The sequence below is a fragment of the Perna viridis genome, chromosome 10 (genome assembly GCF_037379345.1).
Source record: "Perna viridis isolate PV_CMFRI_1.1 ecotype Kerala chromosome 10, ASM3737934v1, whole genome shotgun sequence".
In the NCBI taxonomy this organism is placed as follows: domain Eukaryota; kingdom Metazoa; phylum Mollusca; class Bivalvia; order Mytilida; family Mytilidae; genus Perna; species Perna viridis.
The window spans coordinates 13,855,456-13,879,207 of record NC_142454.1 but is presented as its reverse complement, the minus strand read 5'-3'; the positions used below and the strand labels follow the sequence as shown (position 1 = coordinate 13,879,207).

The 23,752-nt window shown below is 33.4% G+C and overlaps 1 protein-coding gene across 1 annotated transcript; it reads left to right on the top strand.

Annotated features, from left to right (window-relative positions):
* Positions 1 to 1,069: 1,069 nt before the first annotated feature.
* Positions 1,070 to 23,326, top strand: LOC148604623 (tripartite motif-containing protein 46-like). Its single transcript, XM_088550210.1, has 4 exons — positions 1,070 to 1,876; positions 10,966 to 10,989; positions 22,816 to 22,863; positions 23,299 to 23,326. The coding sequence occupies exons 1-4, from the start codon at positions 1,071 to 1,073 to the stop codon at positions 23,324 to 23,326; spliced, it is 906 nt and encodes a 301-aa protein (XP_088406336.1). The 5' UTR covers position 1,070.
* The last annotated feature ends 426 nt before the right edge of the window (positions 23,327 to 23,752 follow it).

The window sequence follows — 23,752 nt, the reverse complement described above, 5'->3', positions numbered from 1 at the left end:
GATCTTATAATATAAAAGTTATGAATTTCTAATATGAATTGTTAAATGTTTCATTTCCATTTAGGAAAAAAGTATATCTGCGTATCACGTTTCCGAAACTGGTATTGAATACAGTTTTGAATACAGATGGACGGCTATCCTTATTATTTTACTACCCCACGCCAAGTGGGGCGTAAAATAAACACACCTCAATTAGTCACATATGTACTTTTTGTCAAAAAAATGAATTGATATCTAAGTTTTGTAGGGGTAATTAGCTTCCATTTTATGATACTATTTATATACATTAAACGCACAGCACAAAGTGTTCAACGAAAAAATACTGAGTTTACATCTGTACAAGTGCCTTTAAATGAACCTGTAGAGTCGGGAATATACATGTAGCACAAGTTTCTATTGCAGTAATAATTCAAGATCAAAGATATGGCATAAAAACTAATAACATTCAGGATAAGCATGAGATTAGCCTTGACGAAGGGTGAAAATTATAAAAATCCAGTCGGATGAAATTTGAAATTTGAAATTGATAAAGAAACAACACAAAATACGTTGCAAATATAAAAAGTGTTTTCAGTGTTTAAGGTGAGACGTGAAATTAGGCAGGACCAAATCCCTTCAGCTACAATACAGTAAATCAATATTTTATCCATATGTCATTTGACGGCTCTAGAATTAAGTTGTTGCCACTATTATCGGCCATTGCACGCTTACCATCTGGTAATAGGTTAATACATACAACTTTGGAGACGCTCGTGATAAAATGATTACAGAACACACTTAAGATCCAGCTCCTTGTTTGTTTGTGTGTATTTGCTTGACGAACTGTCTTACTAATCTATCACTTCTCAGTTTTACATTTCAATGAAATATCAATAGGCTAACTATTAACTTAACTAGAATTCGTAGTTGTTTTTCTCAGTTCAATTTGGTTCATCCGACTCGAGAAAGTAACTTTACAAATGACTGCACCTAAATTTAACCAGGAAACTATAAGATAACGGCATGCAATACATAAAACGATAAATATTTATCCGCGATAAAGAATTACCTGGTTTACATATTTAAATCACATGATATATTTACCTGTGGTTCAGTACACTAAACCAAATATGGCGCAGGTCTCAACGAAACCGTGTGAGATCTGTGAACAGGCACCGGGAACTCACTTTTGTTTGGATTGTGAACAATACTACTGCGACAACTGTAAGGTTCTTCACAAAAAGCAGAAATATGCACGTAGTCACGAGTTTCAGTTGGCAACAGAAGTGATTCCGGAAGTAAAATCAAAATGTGATGATCACAATGAAACTTACACTTTCTTCTGCAAAACATGTAATGTTCCCGTTTGTAGCACTTGTGTAACCGGAAAACATTATGGTCACAAGTTCTCCGCAATCCATGATTTTGGTACAGAATTTCGAGAGGCTAATTCCCTGAAGTTGGAACCAAAGATTCGGGACCTTGAACGTAATATTAAGAACGTATCATCTGGGCTTCAGAAATTCGAAGGCGAAATTGCACATGTTATCAGGGCAATAGAACAGGAAGGAAATCGTATGAAAGCAATGATCGATTTATGTATTGCGGAAAAGATAAAATCAGTACAAGACAAATCGAAACAAGAGAAAATGAATATTGAACGGGTTTTAAATTCGATGAAAACAGAATTGAAATCAATGCAAACCATGGACACTGAAAGAAAAATGCTAGAGAAAGCCCGCCCAGATGGTGCTTTGATAAAGAAACCCCAGGCCTTACAACTTGATATTGATCAACTGACCCCCACAAAACCACCGGAGATACCGTCTATAACATGCATTCCAGGCAAAGTCAAGGAAAATGATGTTAAGCAGCTCCTGGGGACTTTTGATTTCAGGTTTGTAACTTTTACATGCAAAGAAAATACATGTTTTATGTAATAAAAAGCATATTTCATACTTTTTGGCAAATACGTACGAAACACCACCATTTATTTATCGGTCTCAAATTAAATTTGATCTAAAAATGTTACAACTATACAGCGGTTGGCCAGATATGATAGATATTTATGTTAATAGGTGATTCTTATGGCGGGTACCCATACACTGCAAGACAAAATTGAAACAAAAAGAAATAAAGCAAAATAAAGCAAAACAAATCGAAACAGGAAGAAACATAATGAAATAATCAAAATGAAATAAAAAAAAAAGATATTTAACTATAGTTTGCACCAAAAGTTTGCATTGATATGAAGTTAATTTTTTTGATAAAAATAAAATCGTCTACCTATACAAGTAAACAAGGATTAATAACAACAGGATGATGGGGACCATTTTCTATGTACCTGTATACACCGCTGGAATCGGTCTTATTTTCATGAGTTTTAATATATTATTGGATCATACATATTCTACTGTTCTTTATCAATGTTAGTTATAAAATATACTATATCAATGGACCATATTTCTAAAACTCGAATATATTTATTGCTAAGACAAACTTCCCCATTATCACCAGTTGGGCTATATTTTAATAGTAACTGCTTCAGCTGATAGCCATGAGTTTTAATATATTATTGGATCATACATATTCTACTGTTCTATATCAATGTTAGTTATAAAATGTACTATATCAATGTTAGTTATAAAATTGATAGCCATGAGCGAAAATGTCATGAGCGACTTGACATATTGTAGGAACTAAGTGATTTGTTAGAACAATTAGCAATTGTGTGGTTTTATACAACTTGTTGGATACATCTTTGTTTAAAAATCTATTCAAAATGATGGTACAAATGTATTTCTTGTAAATGATCTTTAATTTAGAACTGTTATGATAGACGGGTTGGGTTGCGTGCTGAAAAACATAAGTAGGACATATTTTTAATCTAGACAGTTATATGAATTTGTGATTTTCCAGTTCCAGCTGTACCCAAAGTATAACAAAAGTGACCCTCTTGTGAACTGGAAAAGGAGTATACAATCATTTTGATTGAAACAAACTCGGTTACTGTAAACGTTTTATAAATTCAAAACTCTGTTTTGAATCGGCACGTACAGATTGTCCGATTAATTTAAGTAAATTGCAGCATTGTGCCGTAAGGTATGACATTCTCAATGGCCAGCTTATCTCTCGTTTCATTAGAAAAAATCAGAACTAGATATGTCTGTATTACACTATATACCTCACTTTTAAATTACTCAACCTGTTTTTACACAAATATGAAAACAAATCCATTTGGTTTTGTAAATCTAATATATTCATATGAAAATTCTAAATGTATTCTTATTGATCATGAGTTCTGAACATGTCAATTAAAAATAATCCTTTAGTCTGAAAAAAAAATCAATAAACTAACCAAAAGGGTTATTGTCACCGTATTATTGTCATATCTTTGATTTATATTTTTACTGATTCTAATATTGACTCTCTTGTTGATAAATGAAATACTTATTAACTCAATAATATTTCGTCCTACTTCTTGTCATTATGTTTTTATCTTGGCATTTGCACGAACACCTTGTTTTACTGAGACATTTTATTTTATGTTTCCTGCAGGTTTACATACAGACAACTGTATCATCAATTGAAATAATTCACTATTTACTAAGGTAGTCTATTTCATGTTTTCTAGTTAACCGATGTTGTTTAATAGTACTTTTAGACAGGGGAGTTGATATTTCGAGTTGATATGTTGATACGAGATCGCCTTATAAGATGCCGTTAATAATATATTAGTTATCGATTCGTTTAGAAGGTCTATGTATTCAACGGAATAACGGTCACCGGGTACCTCTAACAACGGCGTTAAATTGCAGTCTACTTGTAACTGATAGTTTATCAGGTGCTCAGTTGTTCCCTTATTCAATCCAAAGCATGGAAGTCAGTCATTGTCATTTGTATTGAAGCCACGACTGGCACAGTGAACACGCAAAATGGTCTGAAGCAATGTCCGTATCGGCCGTACTGACATCTTCACAATTTGAGCTACAATCTCGGAATGTCTCCGGTTTTAAGATATAGTCAATCATTGTTCTCAATGTCGGGAAAGTGTATGTTTGACTGGTGCACAGGTTAGTTTTATTAACAGGTACTAAAGAATTAACCTGCAAGAAGTCTTTGAATAATTCAATTTTCTTTTGTGCGATCGCTGATGCTGGCTTAGTATCAAACTGTGCGTTAAAATCACCAGCAAATATCACTGGACCAAACTGGGAATAGTACTTAAAAAAGTCGTCAAGGCATTGGATAGAATTCTTATAGTCATGTATTGCATTGTCTGAAGGAAGATACAACACAAACACAAATATATTTTGATTGTCTGAGAGGGACATTCGCTGATACGACTTTCTATATGTGGTTCAATACAATTAATACTGAACTACAAGTTATTATTTATAAGTAATGCGTGTTTACCACCACCAATGTACCGAAAATAGTCTGTATTCAGTTCGTCGCATAACTTGTAGTTTGGATGAATAGAATCAATGGAACCAAAACATCTCTCGTTCAATCTCAGTTAAAAAACAGGTATAGCACATTTAGAATTATCCAGAACTTTATTTATGCAAAACGACGACGATGTAACACCTCGTACATTCCATGTTAAAATTGAGAGATTTACCGCCATTATCAATAGACTAATTATCTCTATTAAACGAATAATCGAGTGTCTCATTGTCATTTTTGGGGGGGGGGGGGTGTTTAATTCCTTGGGTAGCCAAAACCACCAGAACGAAATTAATAATTATCCCTTCTTTCTTGCCAATAATTGTTATTGAACCATCTCCTACATTTCACATTTTCTGGCCACAAATCGGATTGTTCAAGTATTTCAGCGTGTTCACGGGGTAAGTTCATTTTTGCGTCAAATTTACCGTTTCTACTACTAGATATAACGATATGCGTTACTATCGGACCTTTATTCTCAATGAAATGAACTATTTCAGACTTCGTTGATCTTTTATCAATATTATCAACATAAAAACTTGTTTTTTCGCTTTCGCCGTACAACACCAAAAAATACGCCTGAGGAGTCTTTAGAAGAAACAGGTTTAGACGAATGCCGATCAATACACACCGGTATCTTATAATTAATATTTGCCTCGTCGTGTACAACGGTATCGATTTAGCTTCAAGCGCTTGCGTGTTATTATTGTCATACGGTTTACTTGACGAATTTGAGTTGTTAATCTCTTCACGCCTCGAAACCATTAGCTCTGTCTCTAAATTATGAATATCGCCACGAGCAATTGGTTTTTTTACTACTTTAGTTGTCTGTTGTGGATTAGCGTCGGGTTTAATTTGAGATGATTTCCGTGAAGTGTTTGTATTTGTTTTAATGTCACGTTTGTGGCTTTGTTCAATAAACTCTATACGTTTTGTGTATTTATCATAGTGAAATTCGCAAAAAGCTTTATCATCAACTGTTTTCTTGTAGAAAATCAAATTTGTCACTTTTGAGTTGATCTCGTCAATATGACGTTGCAGTTGATTTTTGAGGCCGATAGTTGTTTCATTAGCAGTTTTAAGACTAGAAGAAAGTTTTATTTCTGACTTTTTACGTTCCTTTATTTCATTCTCTAATGTTTCAACTCTACCAATAAGTGAATGAACTAACGCATTTAAATTAATGTTAACATTCGGACGTTCAGTTTCATGAGTTGTACTAACGGAGGTTATGCGATTTACTAAACACTTAATGAATTTCTGTAGAGTCGCCGAGGATAAACAGATTCATGATATAACAGTATCTTGCATATTTATAACTGCATGTACTAGCTTTTGTTGTTTCTTCTGTTACATAACTTCCCTTTTGGGCCACTGTCAATGTACGAGCACGGCTCGTAAGCATAGTTCTGTACTAAGTTATGACGTTATCATCAGCGTCAATCAGATCAAGTAGTGTTTCTATGTAAATGCATCTTTTGTCTTGTCATGGAGCTCATTGTCTAAATGTTCAAAATAGTTTTGGTTTGACATTTGAGATAGACCATGGCCGACACTTTGTTGACTGAGTGAAAAATCGCCATTTTGATTGTTTCGATTTTCTATGTCACTATTATAACCAACACTCATTGATTCATGTTGCGTTTGCGAATGTGGGGATATACTACCACTGGAACCTGATTGCGAACTTGATGCAATATTCTTTGTATCTTTGTGTGAAAGAAAACTATCCATTGAACTTGATATATTCACATTTGCATTCGTCTGGGTGTATGTAATTGATGGTCAGTTACTACAATGGTTTACTGATGTTATTAATGCAATAACCGTCACCTTAAGCTCATAATTTGGATTTTTCACACCTTTAGATAGGGTGGCGACTCTAACGACAGTTTTATTTTTTTATATGAAATAGTCTGTGAAATTAGGCCTAATTGCTCTCACACTTTAATTATAAAAGCCCAATAATAATATATTGCAAGTGATTCCATCTTGTCATGAAGTTTAAATGACCATGAATTGTTCCCCATATACTAAGGTTCCTCAACTATCTTTTGCATTAAACTTTTGTCATGATCAACCACTTACGAAACATGTTAACTTTTGATAATCTTGTATACGGACACAAATGCTACAGCTATTCGTATGTTTTGCACCAGTCATCACGGTCATACTATTTATACCAGTCAGCTCATTATAAATGCCAACTTCGTAAAGCATAGCTTTTGCATTATTGTCCTAAACACCGCATCAAAACAGATGACAGCTATATATCCTATTTCGGTTATTTTTATTAAAAACCAAAGGTAAAAATAGTTCATTGACAACTTTAATCATTTTTGTGAAGAATAATTCAACTGTTAAAAAACATGTTGGCTCTAATAGACTATAGCTATTTCAATGGATAGTTGTTTCTATTTCTAGTAATTGCTGTTTGGTACATTTGTAGTTTAATTGTCCTTACGTAATATAATTTTGACCATGGGTATTTCTTTCTGATGCGATTAATTAACAGGAACAGAACGTTTAAACCATACCGGTTAGAGTGGTAATGCAGTATCAGAATATCAACGATATCAACTAAGTAGTATTCACATCCGTACATTTAGAACAGTAAAGCGCAAAGATACGGAGAAAGTTTAGAAAATGTTGATAATTTTTCGAAGAACTGTTATTTGACTAATGATCTTTATTGCTAAAATATTCTAATTAATTGTTATTATCGAAATGATTTATTAATGAAGATATATGGTACTATTTTCTGGAAACATAGACAAAGGAAAGGGGATACAAAAAAAGTAACAAGGCAAAATAAAGAGTAGACACTTAAGCAGACGAAAAAGTTTAAAATTAAATAATTCTCACCGTGCAAAGCGCACCACGCGAATTCGTTGTATTCTAATATAGTCCTTAATAGCAATGGGCTTTTTCCTTCAATAGTTCCAGACAAACACAGTTTTTAGCATCCTTGAGTGTACAAACTTGCAATAACACAAAAGAATGTTCTGATTGCTAGAATGTGTTGATTTTGGAAACACTATATGTCTCATAGGATGAATGGTGAAAGTCTTATGTTTCTACGCCTTACGGTTTAAAAAAAGTTATATAAGTCATACAAGGAGTAGTTTGATTGCTTTGATCTACAGGACATTTTGGCCAAGTACAAGACAAACATTATGCACTTGTCAGTTTGCCTCTATCTATACAAGTTTTTTTCGTATAGAGGAAAAAACGACAAATCGGTGTTTGGGGAGGTAACTCAAGGCGGGTTAATTTGTCATTTCCCTACAAGTCCTTAACGCATAGTCCTTGTGATCTAGATATATAGTTGAAGTGTCATAACAATTTGTCTCATACGTTTTTTGTCAAATCAATTTTCAGAATTAATTTAAAGGAGGAAAAGTAATAATAATCAAAAGAATTACAGTAAGACCCCCTCCCCCTGTGGGCATTACAGTAAGGTCCCCCCTCCCCTTGTGGGGATAGACCGTAATAAAATTTGTTGCAAACACTGGAAATGACCAAGTAAATTATATTTTGGTGTCGCAATCACAAGGCGGTGAATTTGTTTTACTTTTTTTGAATTTTCGCAAAATGTCGTGAATCGGTGTTTTCCCACCAATTCCTTTAATTCACCATTTATAAAGATAAAAATACATAACGACATTTCAAACGAAGCAGAAAAGGCTAATAAGTCGATTGAAAGCAGTTAACATTATTTTTCTTTCACCAAATTTGCAGAATTTGAAAAAAAAAAATCCGTTCGACAAATAGTTTTCGATTGATTTATGAAATGATCTTGACCTTTGATCTTTGACATTGGTAGAAGCAATTAACTTACCGAGGAAGAAAATATGTAGTTGCTAGGTACTTTTCATACTAGAAAATGGCCGTTGCTATGACAAAAAACGTTAAAAAACAGGTTTTGATCAATAACTCCAACAGTGTTGAAAATACTGAATGGAACCTTATACTTTCCTTGTAGAGTTTCTTGTTCTGAACAACTTTGTCATTTACATTACACCTCTATCTCTTATGATTTTGTCTCTATACGCGAGTTTTAATTTAAAAAAAAAAGATTGATGGGCGATTACTCCTACAGTTCATAAAATACTGAATGGAACCCTATACTTTTCTTATACGTTTTTTTTTATCATGAACAACTTTGGTATTTACATTACCTCTCTTATGGTTTTGGCTCTGTACATGGGAATTGTTTGGTCAAAATTCAATTTATGGGCAATCACTCACTTATAGTTGGTCGGAGGGTTTTGTGATCATAGAATTATTGTAAATCTTGACAAGGCGATAATTTTTCCAATTCCATGCTTGCTTTTATCTAATACGGTTTTCGAGGAATATCCATGGATGGCTTTGACCGACGGGACATTTTTGTTGGCCATGTACAAGACAAACATTATGCACTTGTCAGTTTGTCATTATCTATACAAGTTTTTCCTATAGCCAGCATTCAACAGTTCAGTTAAGTTTCGCAATTTTGGTTAGGAATGAAAAATGACAGTAATGGAAACAGGTGGTTGCTATAGTGATTGAAAATGAAGAATCTATTATTGATAAAACATTTTCTGAAAAAGGAGACTTTTAAAAGTATTTTGCAATGCTTTATATATTTTCAATGTTGAAAGGGCTTTTTTCAATGACAATTTGACTTCATTGTGAAAGTGAAAGTATGCCAAATTTAATGAGTGGATTACAAAGTGAAATAGTTCAAAATCTAACCGGTGATGCCCACATGAGGAAGGGTTTTTCGAAGAAAAAAGTTTTGACAGTTTCAGGGCCTGAAATAAAAATTTAAGATATTTTGCGGGAAATGTGATATTGTAAAACCTGATTTTATCAACTTCTTTGCAAATTTTCGCATATTTCTGCATGGTTTCTGTGGTAATCCTATTTGCTGTGGGTAATTTTTTTGCAAGCCTTGGCGTGAGCTATTTCTAGATATAAAGATTTAAAGATGCTTGACATTTTTTCATGGTGACAAATGCTACAAAACATCAGATTACAAGACGAAAATTAGGCAGTTCTACAATACTGTTGAATGCTAGCATAGAGGCAAAAACGATAAATCAGTGTTAGGTGAGATAACTCAAGGCACGTTAACGTGTCATTTCTCTGCAAGTACGTAACGCATAGCCATAGTGATTTAGATTTATAGCCTGAAGTGTCGTAACAATGTGTCGCATACGTTCCTTGCCAAATCCATTTAAGAAGTTACGGAAGAGAAAAAAATGATAATCGAAAGACTTACTGTAAGTCTGCGTAAATGCTCTAGAAATTTTAACATTGAACCATATGTAAATTTTTGGATTGAGCAGGGGTATATATTTAGACATTATCAAATACAAGTATCTTTCATATTCTGGATCAATAGTACTTCTGGAAATACATAGAACATCAATAAGTAAAGACATCAGCGCTAATTGTCGAAAAGTGCATTTCACTAAACACATGTAATTGTAATAATTGTGATATAATTAGATTAGGCTACTACATTTTCTTATTTTCATTATTTATTAAATGTCAAGATGGTTTAAACTTTAGAGCAATTGAGTTATAAACATCTAGATTATTTGATAATAAGGATACAAATGTGACTTCTACTGATAAGAATCCACTGAAATATTGTTTGCCCACAATTTTATTAGTTAAGGAGGAATGTAAAGGTTCCAGATATCATCTTTATGTTGATGAGGAGGGGAACAATCTTGGACTGACACTACTAATTTCATTTGCTGCACGTTGTGATTTGATGCACCACCTAGAGATCTTTCATGCAACCTAACAAAAATAAGAAATATGTAACCTCTTCTAGACCAACAAAATAAATTCAGAAATAGGAAACATGTAATCTCTTCTAGAGCAACAAAATAAATTCAGAAATAGGAAACATGTAACTTCTTCTAGACCAACAAGATAAATTCAGAAATATAGTTAATAAAGTTAAGTCAGAGTTATTTATATCATTCTTATAAAACCAACGCATTAATATTTTGATGTATTTAAAAGTAATCTAACATAAACAAAAATCAACCTGGTGAGAAAAAATCGAAACTTTATCGCTGTAAGAAATGTGGGTATGTATTACAAAATTGTATAATGTAATTTATACGAAATTCCAATGCCATTGGAATCTGAATTAAAAATTGTTATACACAAACGAAAAACAAATTTTGTATTTTTCTTGATATACCATACAGTCAGATTGTAAATAAAAAAGGTGTAAACAAAATTTCACATTATGTTTAGATCTTTAATAGAAGGCAAAAAGAAGAAAAACAGAAATAAGAATTAAATACGCTTAAAAAGCCATCAAGACGAGATCAAAGAAGAAATGATAATAAGAATATCGATTTTAATTAAAATATTTTGTTTGGTCAGATTTGGAAAATATACAAACGGTTATGTGAATCTTATATCAAACTACTCACAACACGTCCATAACTATTTCCACATGGAACATATTTACACATTAACAATAACGTATGTTGATGTTTATTTTTTTCCTTTTATTTACAGATATGAAAAGAAGATTCCTTTGGAGTGAGTATTGAATTGTTGTCTATAAATCTACTGTGAAGGTTAGACAGGTCAACACTGATAGTGTGCCTAAATATTTCTGATTGGTAACGTGACTATTAGATGTAGCGCAATAATGACTTGAACGTAACACTTTTGTAAAAAGAACAATACACTTATAAATTAAATAACACTTAATTATCACTTCTTCAGAAACTTTAATAGGTAACATAATAAATGAGAAGTCACATCCGAAGTGCTAAAAATTAATAGTTCACCTTTTTTATAACGGGACTGTAGATTGTAAACATCATACATGTTATAGTAAAATCAGTTCTTACGGACGTAATCGTAGTGAGGTCAAACAATGTCACTAGGCCAGGGAGCAATACGAAATGCTAATATCTGTCTGACATACGTAATGTAATATCAGTAGCAGATTGTTGATTAAAAATGGGTTTTCCCATCCAATTTTTGTTTACGGAAATATAGTTTTTTTTATTCAATCTATATCCGATGGGTTTATCGACAGCCCTTACTAGATTATTGGAAAATGATAGGTTTCCAATTTATTTTCATTCTTTGGATATTGTTTTCACAAAAGATAATCGATCCCTAATTGTATCCCTTCGTAAAAGAAACTAAGTTTTTTTGGTATAACACTACATCGAATCTTGCCTATTTAGTACTTGCATTACTACTCAAAATCGAGTCCACCGAACTGTAGTGACCGATTATTTCTGATGCTGGTAGTTTTGATGGTGATGTAATTTTTTTAAATATGATTAGCTTTACTTTCTATTCAGTTGCTTGATGTTGGGGTTATTTCAGGTTTGTCTGAGTCAAGCTCCATGGCTAAGGTATTCTGTTTTAATGATTTATTTGTTGATCTCAATGTTTACAAATGGGACAGGGACAATGAGATAAAGAACAAACAAGGGAACAAAGGTTATTGCGGCAATCAAAAGAATGCAATCCAGCGACAAAGACCAGGCATGGAAAACAGACATACACAACAAAGAACATGAAGCAACTAAAATAATACACACAAAGCAATAAAAGCAAATGAGCAACTCGGACACCACTACAAAGTGGGAGAATGGACCAGGTGCACCGGTAGGGTAAGCGTCGTCTGCTTTTCTAGAAACATCCGCTTGGGTAGACAAACAAGGAAAGAAAAAACTATGACACGTTGAATGAATGATTTAAACAGATTTAATGGCGCAGATGGATACACTTAACGATCCACGAGTTCATGGTGACGACCGTAAAACTTTTGTAGTGATGATTTTAATCTTGTAGCAACATTACCCTGTTCCAGAAGCCAACTTGTTAGAATTTTAGCGCGATACAATAAGTCTGTGTAGTTTCTTCAAGCTCTGGCACAACTATTGACATCACTTTTCTTAAGACTAGATCTGTGATTTATTGTAACATTTTAAGTTCCTAACAAATTTTGATATTGTTGCAAATCCTATAATAACTGCATGAGCTCAGGAAAAACAAAATTCGTTTACATTGGTTAGAATTGGCTAGTTCTTGATAGCCTCTGCTTTAGCCGGATCAGGTGAAATGCCCCCAGAATTCATTATGTAACCTGAGAAGGATAGCGGTTTTTGGAGCTATTTTTATAAACTGCCTGACCAAGGCGGTTAAGAATTGTTTTCCGTCTGGTAATGTGTTTGTCAAACTATCTGAAAAGTTCGTCGATGTAGACTACACATAATTCCATCGGAGTCCTAAAAGGATACATGTCATAAGTCTTGTACAAGTGGCTTCAACATAGGATAAGTCAAATAGCATTTTGGTAAATTCAAGAAAACCGTGTGTGCTGTAAGAAAGGCTGTCTTTGTTGTATCTATTGGCACTTTCGACTTAATGATAGAACGGCCAGTGGGTTGATCGGTCGGCAATTGATTATTGTTTTAATTTTGCTGGTTTAGAAAATATATCTAGAAAACTAGATGTTGCAGTGGACGCTTACCCTAATTCTGGTCCATACTCCCAGTTTATAGTGGAGTCCGAGTTGCTCATTTGCTTTTGATACTTTGTATGTATGATTTTAGTTACTATATGTTCTTTGTTGTATACGATGGTTTTCCATGTCTGGTCTTTGTCCCTGGATTACATTCTTTTGATTACCGCTAAAACCTTGGTTACCTTGATTATTCTTTAATTTGTGTAATGTGGATATATCCGGAAAATAGAATTAGTAGCCATTGTAGGATATGGGGTGAATCAAATGAAAAAAATTATACTATGAGGAACTTGAAATTGTTAATTCATGGAAGACGCCATGGCAATATTGCACCTCTTAATAATAATTTAGAAAAAAATGTTAATACAAAACACTTAACTGTGTCCCTAAAGGCGTCACATGCATATATTTCTATCGTATAGAAAAGAAATGAACTCACGACCAAAACAGTTTTCCCTGCAAACTTAGCATTCTGATGGGGGAGAAAAACTGTCCGTAACAAAAATGAAAGTTTCAAGTGCTCCTTTAATGTTGCTGAGTAGTAACAAATGTGTAGCGTCATGTCTGAAAAACTCTAATTCTGATGCTTTGATTGACATGTAACGAATAAGAAATTGTTGTTCCTTAATCATATATGACCGTATCGCGCAATTATGCCACTATCTAGATTTACCTGTAATTTTTTGTGTCAGGGTTCTGTGCCAATGAAGTCTTAGCAACATCTTGGACCAAATTATGTTTAGGTCAAGTACCAACAGTTTTGCTCTACAAAAGAAACATTTGATGTTTTCTCAATTAGTTTTTAGTATTTGACTATACTAAGTCGTTAGCCCCAAGGTGAACTTCGAGGAATTCCGTAACTTTGTCTTGAAGACATGGTCAAATTCGGACCACCTAATGCCAGATTTGGTTATCCCGTCTATCTTTACTTTTTTGTAATTAAGGTTCGGGTTATCCTCGCCAGTTCGCTTTTTAGCTGCATCTCCTGCTGACCCAATTGTCCAAACTACAATTGGACCGAAAATCAAAATTTGAATTTACTTTATCGTTAATATGTGTATTCCAATGTAAGGTCATATATAGTTGATGTCCATCTACCTAATTTTTAATCTTATCGTTGCTAATACCGGTAATTATTTCTTGGCGGCACATATGTAAAGGAATGGGATTTAAATAGGTGCGCTCCTCGTATTTCACAAAATTCTATTGTTTTACATAGCACAGCTGACACCTGATACTGGGTTCATGTAGAACTGCTTAAGTGAATGAAGACTTGTTGACATCCCGGAATATTTAGGCGTGAATTTAGAAATTTTCTCTAGTTAACGATGGGAAAAATGCTTGTGCGTTAGCGTAATTGTTAATTATGATGACTATAAAATAACCTCTTTGATGGTTTTTACTCCTTCAAACATTGATACCTAGTTGTTTATCGTTTATGCTGACATCAGACATTTGAATAGCTGATGTACTGGTATTTCCTTTGCGATTAGAAGTGAAGTCTCTAACTCTAAGCATGTCAAAGAATACTAAAATAAAGGAAGTTCTTAAAAGTGTAGATTCGTACTCATTTAAACACACATTTTGGAGAGTCTTAATACGTTTTTGTAATGATGAGTGTGATCGATAACCTGCTATTTTTGCTGCAATTTTGCCTATGGATGGCATTTAACATTTTTGAAATAACAAAATTATTAGTTGTGTCCTGGGTATTTTGTGTCTAGTGATAAAAGGAAATCCCGCTATTACATGTTTTACTTTTTTTCGGCAAACAACTTTTTCATTGAAAGGTATGCTATATATTTGGTAACTTTTTCAACTGGTATTGGCCAAGAAGTGTTTTTAAAATGACTTAAAAGTGAATATTGTTGTTTCATACGTTTTTCCTGAACTATTGCATATAGAACTGGCCTGCAGTCTATCCGACTCTATATCTTTAGTAGCCAAAGATGGTTCGGTAAATCTGTAGGCATTTTCCATGCGTCTGGAGCTACCTGCCGGACCACTGACAACGAGAAAGTGCATAGGCAATAGAATTATTTTTGCCTAGATTATCTTCAGCTTTTATACAAATAGTAAACTTAAGCGTTTTAAATACCAGTTTCCGTACAACTAACATCACCACAGGTGATTTGGACGCGTTCTTATTCGCCAAATACACAACTGCCTAGTTTTCAGTGTTAAAAAATCTTACTTTTGAAGTTAGACCCACACAAAACAATGGACACACTGTAGAACCAATTTCCCCTAAAGTAAATTCCGAAACCAACCCCCCCGAACTACATTTGTATCACTTAAAATGTCTAAATCATAGTTTGTTGACCATGAAGCCAGCCTAAAGTCAGCTTTCATTGATGAAGTGATTCGTTTCTGTGATGTTTCTTTTTTTACGCTTATCGTGGGAATCAATGAGCCTTCTACAGAAAGCTCTACTGGATGAAATAAATCTGCAAGTAAATTTTAATTATCCTAACTATGATTGCCTTTTTGCAGTGGTAATTTCTCGCGACTGAGCGTGAGTTGAATCTTCTTTAGAGCTCATCGAGCTTATCTTTTGGTATTTTAGCTTCATTTCTAATGTATCAATTTCAATACCTAAGAAGGTTATTTTTGTTTTAGATAGCACATGTTTTTCTTCTGCCGCTGGTATGCCTAGTTCCTAACAAATCCTTACGAGGTCTCAAGTAAATTCAAATTTGTTCGACACCTTCCTTGCCAGGAAAAAAACATTACTAAATAATGGATTATATATCAGTCAGGTTGTCTTTCACTACGACCCAGTCAAAGTGTGGCACATTTTTCAAACAAGGTGCAACTGATTGATGCCAAGCACGAAAAGCATTTGTCAAAGAAAAAATGATTGTTTACCTTGAAATCTAATAGATTTAAAATTAGTGGCTAATAACATTTAGTAGAATCGATGAAGTAGTTGACGGGGACTTTTCTGGATAAATTAAATGATGAATCAATCATTTCTTTACCCTTTGGAACTAAGCCTAAGGGGGATACGGATAAAAATGGTATTGATTATAATTTAAACAGACCAGCTACAGGTCCTGCTTTTAATTCCCTTTTTAACCTTTTCAAACAAAATATTATAATTTTCCCTTGCGCATTTCAAGTTTCTTGCTTCTCCTGGAATATGAGAACCAGAATAATGCAACGAAAAAACTGTTTCAAACCCCAACAGTAATATCTGGGTTTCTAAGTCATCCGTATAATCAATCAAATAAGAATCTATTTCACAATTTGAGATACAATCTCGGAATGTCTCCGGTTTTAAGATATAGTCAATCATTGTTCTCAATGTCGGGAAAGTGTATGTTTGACTGGTGCACAGGTTAGTTTTATTGACAGGTACTAAAGAATTAACCTGCAAGAAGTCTTTGAATAATTCAGTTTTCTTTTGGGCGATCGCTGATGCTGGCTTAGTATCAAACTGTGCGTTAAAATCACCAGCAAATATCACTGGACCAAACTGGGAATAGTACTTAAAAAAGTCGTCAAGGCATTGGATAGAATCCTTATAGTCATGCATTGCATTGTCTGAAGAAAGATACAACACAAACACAAATATATTTTGATTGTCTGAGATGAACATTCGCTGATACGACTTTTTATAGGTGGTTCAATACAATTAAAATTGAACTACAAGTTATTATTTATAGGTAATGCGTGTTTACCACCACCAATGTACCGAAAATAGTCTGTATTCAGTTCGTCGCATAACTTGTAGTTTGGATGAAACCAAAACATCTCTCGTTCAATCTCAGTTAAAAAACAGGTATATCACATTTATAATCATCTAGAACTTTATTTATGCAAAACGACGACGATGTAACACCTCGTACATTCCATGTTAAAATTGAGAGATTTACCGCCATTATCAATAGACTAATTATCTCTATTAAACGAATAATCGAGTGTCTCATTGTCATTTTGGGGATGTTTAATTCCTTGGGTAGCCAAAACCACCAGAACGAATTTAATAATTATCCCTTCTTTCTTGCCAATAATTGTTATTGAACCATCCCCTATAATTCACATTTTCTGGCCACAAATCGGATTGTTCAAGTATTTCAGCGTGTTCACGGTGTAAGTTAATTTTTGCGGCGAATTTACCGTTTGTACTACTAGATATAGCGATATGGGTTACTCTCGGACCTTTACTCTAAATGAAATGAACTATTCCAGACTTCGTTGATCTTTTATCAATATTATCAACATAAAAACTTGTTTTTTCGCTTTCGCCGTACAACACCAAAAATACGCCTGAGGAGTCTTTAGAAGAAACAGGTTAAGACGAAAGCCGATCAGTACACACCGGTATCTTATAATTAATATTTGCCTCGTCATGTACAACGGTATCGATTTAGCTTCAAGCGCTTGCGTGTTATTATTGTCATACGGTATACTTGACGAATTTGAGTTGTTTATCTCTTTACGCCTCGAACCCGTTAGCTCTGTCTCTAAATTAAGATCATCGCCACGAGCAATTTGTTTGTTTACTACTCTAGTTGTCTGTTGGGGATCAGCGTCGGGTTTAATTTGAGATGATTTCCATGAAGTGTTTGTATTTGTTTTAATGTCACGTTTGTGGCTTTGTTCAATAAACGCAATACGTTTTGTGTATTTATCATAGTGAAATTCGCAAAAAGCTTTATCATCAACTGTTTTCTTGTAGGAAATCAAATTTGTCACTTTTGAGTTGATCTCGTCAATATGACGTTGCAGCTGATTTTGGAGGCCGATAGTTGTTTTATTAGCAGTTTAAAGACTAGAAGAAAGTTTTATTTCTGATTTTTACGTTCCTTTATTTCATTCTCTAATATTTCAACTCTATCAATAAGTGAATGAACTAACGCATTTAAATCAATGTTAACATTCGGACGTTCAGTTTCATGAGTTGTACTAACAGAGGGGTTATGTTATGCGATTTACTAAACACTTTATGAATTACTGTAGAGTCGCCGAGGATAAACTGATTCATGATATAACATTATCTTGCATATTTATAACTGCATGTACTAGCTTTTGTTGTTTTTCTGTTACATAACTTCCCTTTTGGGCCACTGTCAATGTAGGAGCACGGCTCGTAAGCATAGTTCAGTACCACGTTATGACGTTATCATCAGCTTTAATCAGATCAAGTAATGTTTCTATGTAAATGCATCTTTTGTCTTGTCATGGAGCTCATTGTCTAAATGTTCAATACAGTTTTGGTTTGGCATTTGAGATAGATCATGGCCGACACTTTGTTGACTGAGTAAAAAAAATCGCCATTTTGATTGTTTCAATTTTCTATGTCATTATTATAACCAGCACTCATTGATTCATGTTGCGTTTCCGAATGTGGGGATATACTACCACTGGAACCTGATTGCGAACTTGATGCAATATTCTTTGTATCTTCGTGTGAAAGAAAACTATCCATTGAACTTGATATATTCACATTTGCATTCGTCTGGGTGTATGTAATTGATGGTCAGTTACAACAATGATTTACTGATGTTATTAATGCAATAACCGTCACCTTAAGCTCATAATTTGGATTTTTCACACCTTTAGATAGGGTAGCGACTCTTACGACAGTTTAATTTTTTTTATATGAAACAGTCTGTGAAATTAGGCCTAATTTCTGTCGCAATTTAATTATAAAAGCCCAATTATAATATATTGTAAGTGATTCCATCTTGTCATGAAGTTTAAATGACCATGAATTGTTCTCCATATACTAAGGTTCCTCAACTATCTTTTGCATTAAACGTTTGTCATGATCAACCACTTTCGAAACATGTTAACTTTTGATAATCTTGTATACGGACAAAAATGCTACAGCTATTCGTATGTTTTGCACGGTCATCACGGTCATTCTATTTATACCAGTCAGCTCATTATAAATGCCAACTTCGTAAAGCATAGCTTTTGCATCAAAACAGATGACAGCTATATATCCTATTTCGGTTATTTTTATTAAAAACCAAAGGTAAAAATATTTCTTGACAACTTTAATCATTTTTCTGAAGAATAATTCAACTGTTAAAAAACGTGTTGGCTCTAATAGACTATAGCTATTTCAATGGATAGTTGTTTCTATTTCTAGTAATTGCTGTTTGGTACATTTGTAGTTTAATTGTCCTTACGTAATATAATTTTGACCATGGGTATTTCTTTCTGATGCGATTAATTAACAGGAACAGAACGTTTAAACCATACCGGTTAGAGTGGTAATGCAGTATCAGAATATCAACGATATCAACTAAGTAGTATTCACATCCGTACATTTAGAATAGTAAAGCGCAAAGACACGGAGAAACTTTAGAAAATGTTGATAATTTTTCGAAGAACTGTTATTTGACTAATGATCTTTATTGCTAAAATATTCTAATTAATTGTTATTATCGAAATGATTTATTAATGAAGATATATGGTACTATTTTCTGGACACATAGACAAAGGAAAGGGGATACCAAAAAAGTAACAAGACAACATAAACAGTAGACACTTAAGCAGACGAAAAAGTTTAAAATTAAATAATTCTCACCGTGCAAAGCGCACCACGCGAATTCGTTGTATTCAAATATAGTCCTTAATATCAACGGACTTTTTCCTTCAATAGTTCCAGACAAACACAGTTTTTAGCATCCTTGAGTGAACAAACTTGCAATAACACAAACGAATGTTCTTATTGCTAGAATTTGTTGATTTTGGAAACACTATATGTCACATAGGATGAATGGTGAAAGTCTTATGTTTCTACGCCTTACGGCTTAAAAAAAGTTATATAACTCATACAAGGAGTAGTTTGATTGCTTTGATCTACAGGACATTTTGGCCAAGTACAAGACAAACATTATGCACTTGTCAGTTTGCCTCTATCTATACAAGTTTTTTTTCGTATAGAGGAAAAAACGACAAATCGGTGTTTGGGGAGGTAACTCAAGGCGCGTTAATTTGTAATTTCCCTGCAAGTCCGTAACGGATAGTCCTGGTGATCTAGATCTATAGTTGAAGTGTCATAACAACTTGTCTCATACGTTTTTTGTCAAATCAATTTTCAGAATTAATTTAAAGGAGGAAACGTAATAATAATCAAAAGAATTACAGTAAGACCCCCCTCCCCCTGTGGGGATTACAGTAAGGTCCCCCTCCCCTGTGGCGATTACAGTAAGGTCCCCATCCCCCTGTGGGGATAGACCGTAATAAAATTTGTTGCAAACACTGGAAATGACCAAGTAAATTATATTTTGGTGTCGCAATCACAAGGCGGTGAATTTGTTTTACTTTTTTTGAATTTTCGCAAAATGTCGTGAATCGGTGTTTTCCCACCAATTCCTTTAATTCACCATTTTTTAAGATAAAAATACATAACGACATTTCAAACGAAGCAGAAAAGGCTAAGAAGTCGATTGAAAGCAGTTAACATTATTTTTCTTTCACCAAATTTGCAGAATTTGAAAAAAAATCCGTTCGACGAATAGTTTTCGATTGAATTATCAAATGATCTTGACCTTTGATCTTTGACCTTGGTATTTTTAAGAAGCAATTAAATTACTGAGGAAGAAAATATGTAGTTGCTAGGTACTCTTCATACTAGAAAATGGCCGTTGCTATGACAAAAACGTTAAAAAAACAGGTTTTGACCAATAATTCCAACAGTGTTGAAAATACTGAATGGAACCTTATACTTTCCTTGTAGAGTTTCTTGTTCTGAACAACTTTGTCATTTACATGACACCTCTATCTCTTATGATTTTGTCTCTATACGCGAGTTTTAATAAAAAAAAAGATTGATGGGCGATTACTCCTACAGTTCATAAATACTGAATGGAACCCTATACTTTTCTTATACGTTTTTTTTTATATCCTGAACAACTTTGCTATTTACATTACCCCTCTTATGGTTTTGGCTCTGTACATGGGAATTGTTTAGTCAAAATTCGATTGATGGGCAATCACTCACTTATAGTTGGTCGGAGGGTTTTGTGATCATAGAATTATTGTAAATCTTAACAAGACGATAATTTTTCCAATTCCATGCTTGCTTCTATCTAATACGGTTTTCGAGGAATATCCATGGATGGCTTTGACCGACGGGACATTTTTGTTGGCCAAGTACAAGACAAATGTTATGCACTTGTCAGTTTGTCATTATCTATACAAGTTTTTCCTATAGCCAGCATTCAACTGTTCAGTTTAGTTTCGCAATTTTGGTTAGGAATGAAAAATGACAGTCATGGAAACAGGTGGTTGCTATAGTGATTGAAAATGCAGAATCTATTATTGATAAAGCATTTCCTGAAAAAGGAGACTTTTAGAAGTATTTTGCAATGTTTTATATATTTTCAATGTTAAAAGGGCTTTTTTTCAATGACAATTTGACTTCATTGTGAAAGTGAAAGTATGCCAAATTTAATAAGTGGATTACACAGTGAAATAGTTCAAAATCCAACCGGTGATGCCCATATGAGGAAGGGTTTTCGAAGGAAAATGTTTTGACAGTTTCAGGGCCTGAAATAAAAATTTAAGATATTTTGCGGGAAATTTGATATTGTAAAATCTGATTTTATCAACTTCTTTGCAAATTTTCGCATATTTCTGCATGGTTTCTGTGGTAATCCTATTTGCTGTAGGTATTTTTTTTCCAGAAAAAAATTACTGCATCCTTGCAAGCCTTGGCGTGAGCTATTTCTAGATATAAAGATTTAAAGATGCTTGACATTTTTTCAAGGTGACAAATGTTACAAAACATCAGATTACAAGACCAAAATTAGGCAGTTCTAAAATACTGTGGAATGCTAGCATAGAGGCAAAAACGATAACTCAGTGTTAGGGGAGATAACTCAAGGCACGTTAATGTGTCATTTCCCTGCAAGTACGGAACGCATAGCCATAGTGATTTAGACTTATAGCCTGAAGTGTCGTAACAATGTGTCGCATACGTTCCTTGCCAAATCCATTTAAGAAGTAACGGAAGAGAAAAAAATGATAATCGAAAGACTTACTGTAAGTCCGCGTAAATGCTAAAGAAAAATTTAACATTGAACCATATGTAAATTTTTGGATTGAGCAGGGCTATATATTTAGACATTATCAAAAACAAGTATCTTTCATATTCTGGATCGATAGTACTTCTGGAAATACATATAACATCAATAAGTAAAGACATTAGCGCTAATTGTCGAAAAGTGCATTTCACTAAACACATGTAATTGTAATAATTGTGATATAATTAGATTAGGCTACTACATTTTCTTATTTTCATTATTTATTAAATGTCAAGATGGTTTAAACTTTAGAGCAATTGAGTTACAAACATCTAGATTATTTGATAATAAGGGTACAAATGTGACTTCTACTGATAAGAATCCACTGAAATATTTTTTGCCCACAATTTTATTAGTTAAGGAGGAATGTAAAGGTACCAGATATCATCTTTATGTTGATGAGTACAATTTTGCACCAAACCGTTTCTTGGACTGAAACTACTAATTTCATTTGCTGCACGTTTTGATTTGATGCACCACCTAGAGATCTTTCATGCAACCTAACAAAAATAAGAAATATGTAACCTCTTCTAGACCAACAAAATAAATTCAGAAATAGGAACCATGTAACCTAGTGTAGACTAACAAAATAAATTCAGAAATAGGAAACATGTAATCTCTTCTAGACCAACAAAATTAATTCAGAAATAGGAAACATGTAACTTGTTCTAGACCAACAAGATAAATTCAGAAATATAGTTAATAATGTTAAGTCAGAATGATATATATCATTCTTATAAAACCAACGCATTAATATTTTGATGTATTTAAAAGTAATCTGACATAAACAAAAATCATGTAAATTGATTTATGTTATGTTTGTAGGCAACCTGGTGAGAAAAAATCGAAACTTTATCGCTGTAAGAAATGTGGGTATGTATTACAAAATTGTATAATGTAATTTATACGAAATTCCAATGCCATTGGAATCTGAATTAAAAATTGTTATACACAAACGAAAAACAAATTTTGTATTTGTCTTGATATACCATACAGTCAGATTGTAAATAAAAAAGGTGTAAACAAAATTTCACATTATGTTTAGATCTTTAATAGAAGGCAAAAAGAAGAAAAACAGAAATAAGAATTAAATACGCTTAAAAAGCCATCAAGACGAGATCAAAGAAGAAATGATAATAAGAATATCGATTTTAATTAAAATATTGTGTTTGGTCAGATTTGGAAAATATACAAACGGTTATGTGAATCTTATATCAAACTACTCACAACAATTCCATATCTATTTCCACATATTTACACATTAGCAATAACGTATGTTGATGTTTATTTTTTTCCTTTTATTTACAGATATGAAACGAAGATTCCTTTGGAGTGAGTATTGAATTTTTGTGTATAAATCTACTGTGAAGGTTAGACAGGTCAACACTGATGGTGTGCCTAAATATTTCTGATTGGTAACGTGACTATTAGATGTAGCGCAAAAATGACTTGAAAGTAACACTTTTGTACAAAGAACAAAACACTTATAAATTAAATAATACTTAATTATCACTTCATCAGAAACTTTAATAGGTAACATAATAAATGAGAAGTCACATCCGAAGTGCTAAAAATTAATAGTTCACCTTTTTTATAACGGGACTGTAGATTGTAAACATTATACATGTTATAGTAAAATCAGTTCTTACGGACGTAATCGTAGTGAGGTCAAACAATGTCACTAGGCCAGGGAGCAATACGAAATGCTAATATCTGGCTGACATACGTAATGTAATATCACTAGCAGATTGTTGATTAAAAA

Coding starts and splice junctions, on each gene's coding strand:
- LOC148604623 (XM_088550210.1), top strand. CDS start 1,071: ATGATATATTTACCTGTGGTTCAGTACACTAAACCAAATATGGCGCAG. Junction 1,877..10,965: donor CTGGGGACTTTTGATTTCAG/GTTTGTAACTTT, acceptor TTTTATTTACAG/ATATGAAAAGAAGATTCCTT. Junction 22,864..23,298: donor TATCGCTGTAAGAAATGTGG/GTATGTATTACA, acceptor TTTTATTTACAG/ATATGAAACGAAGATTCCTT.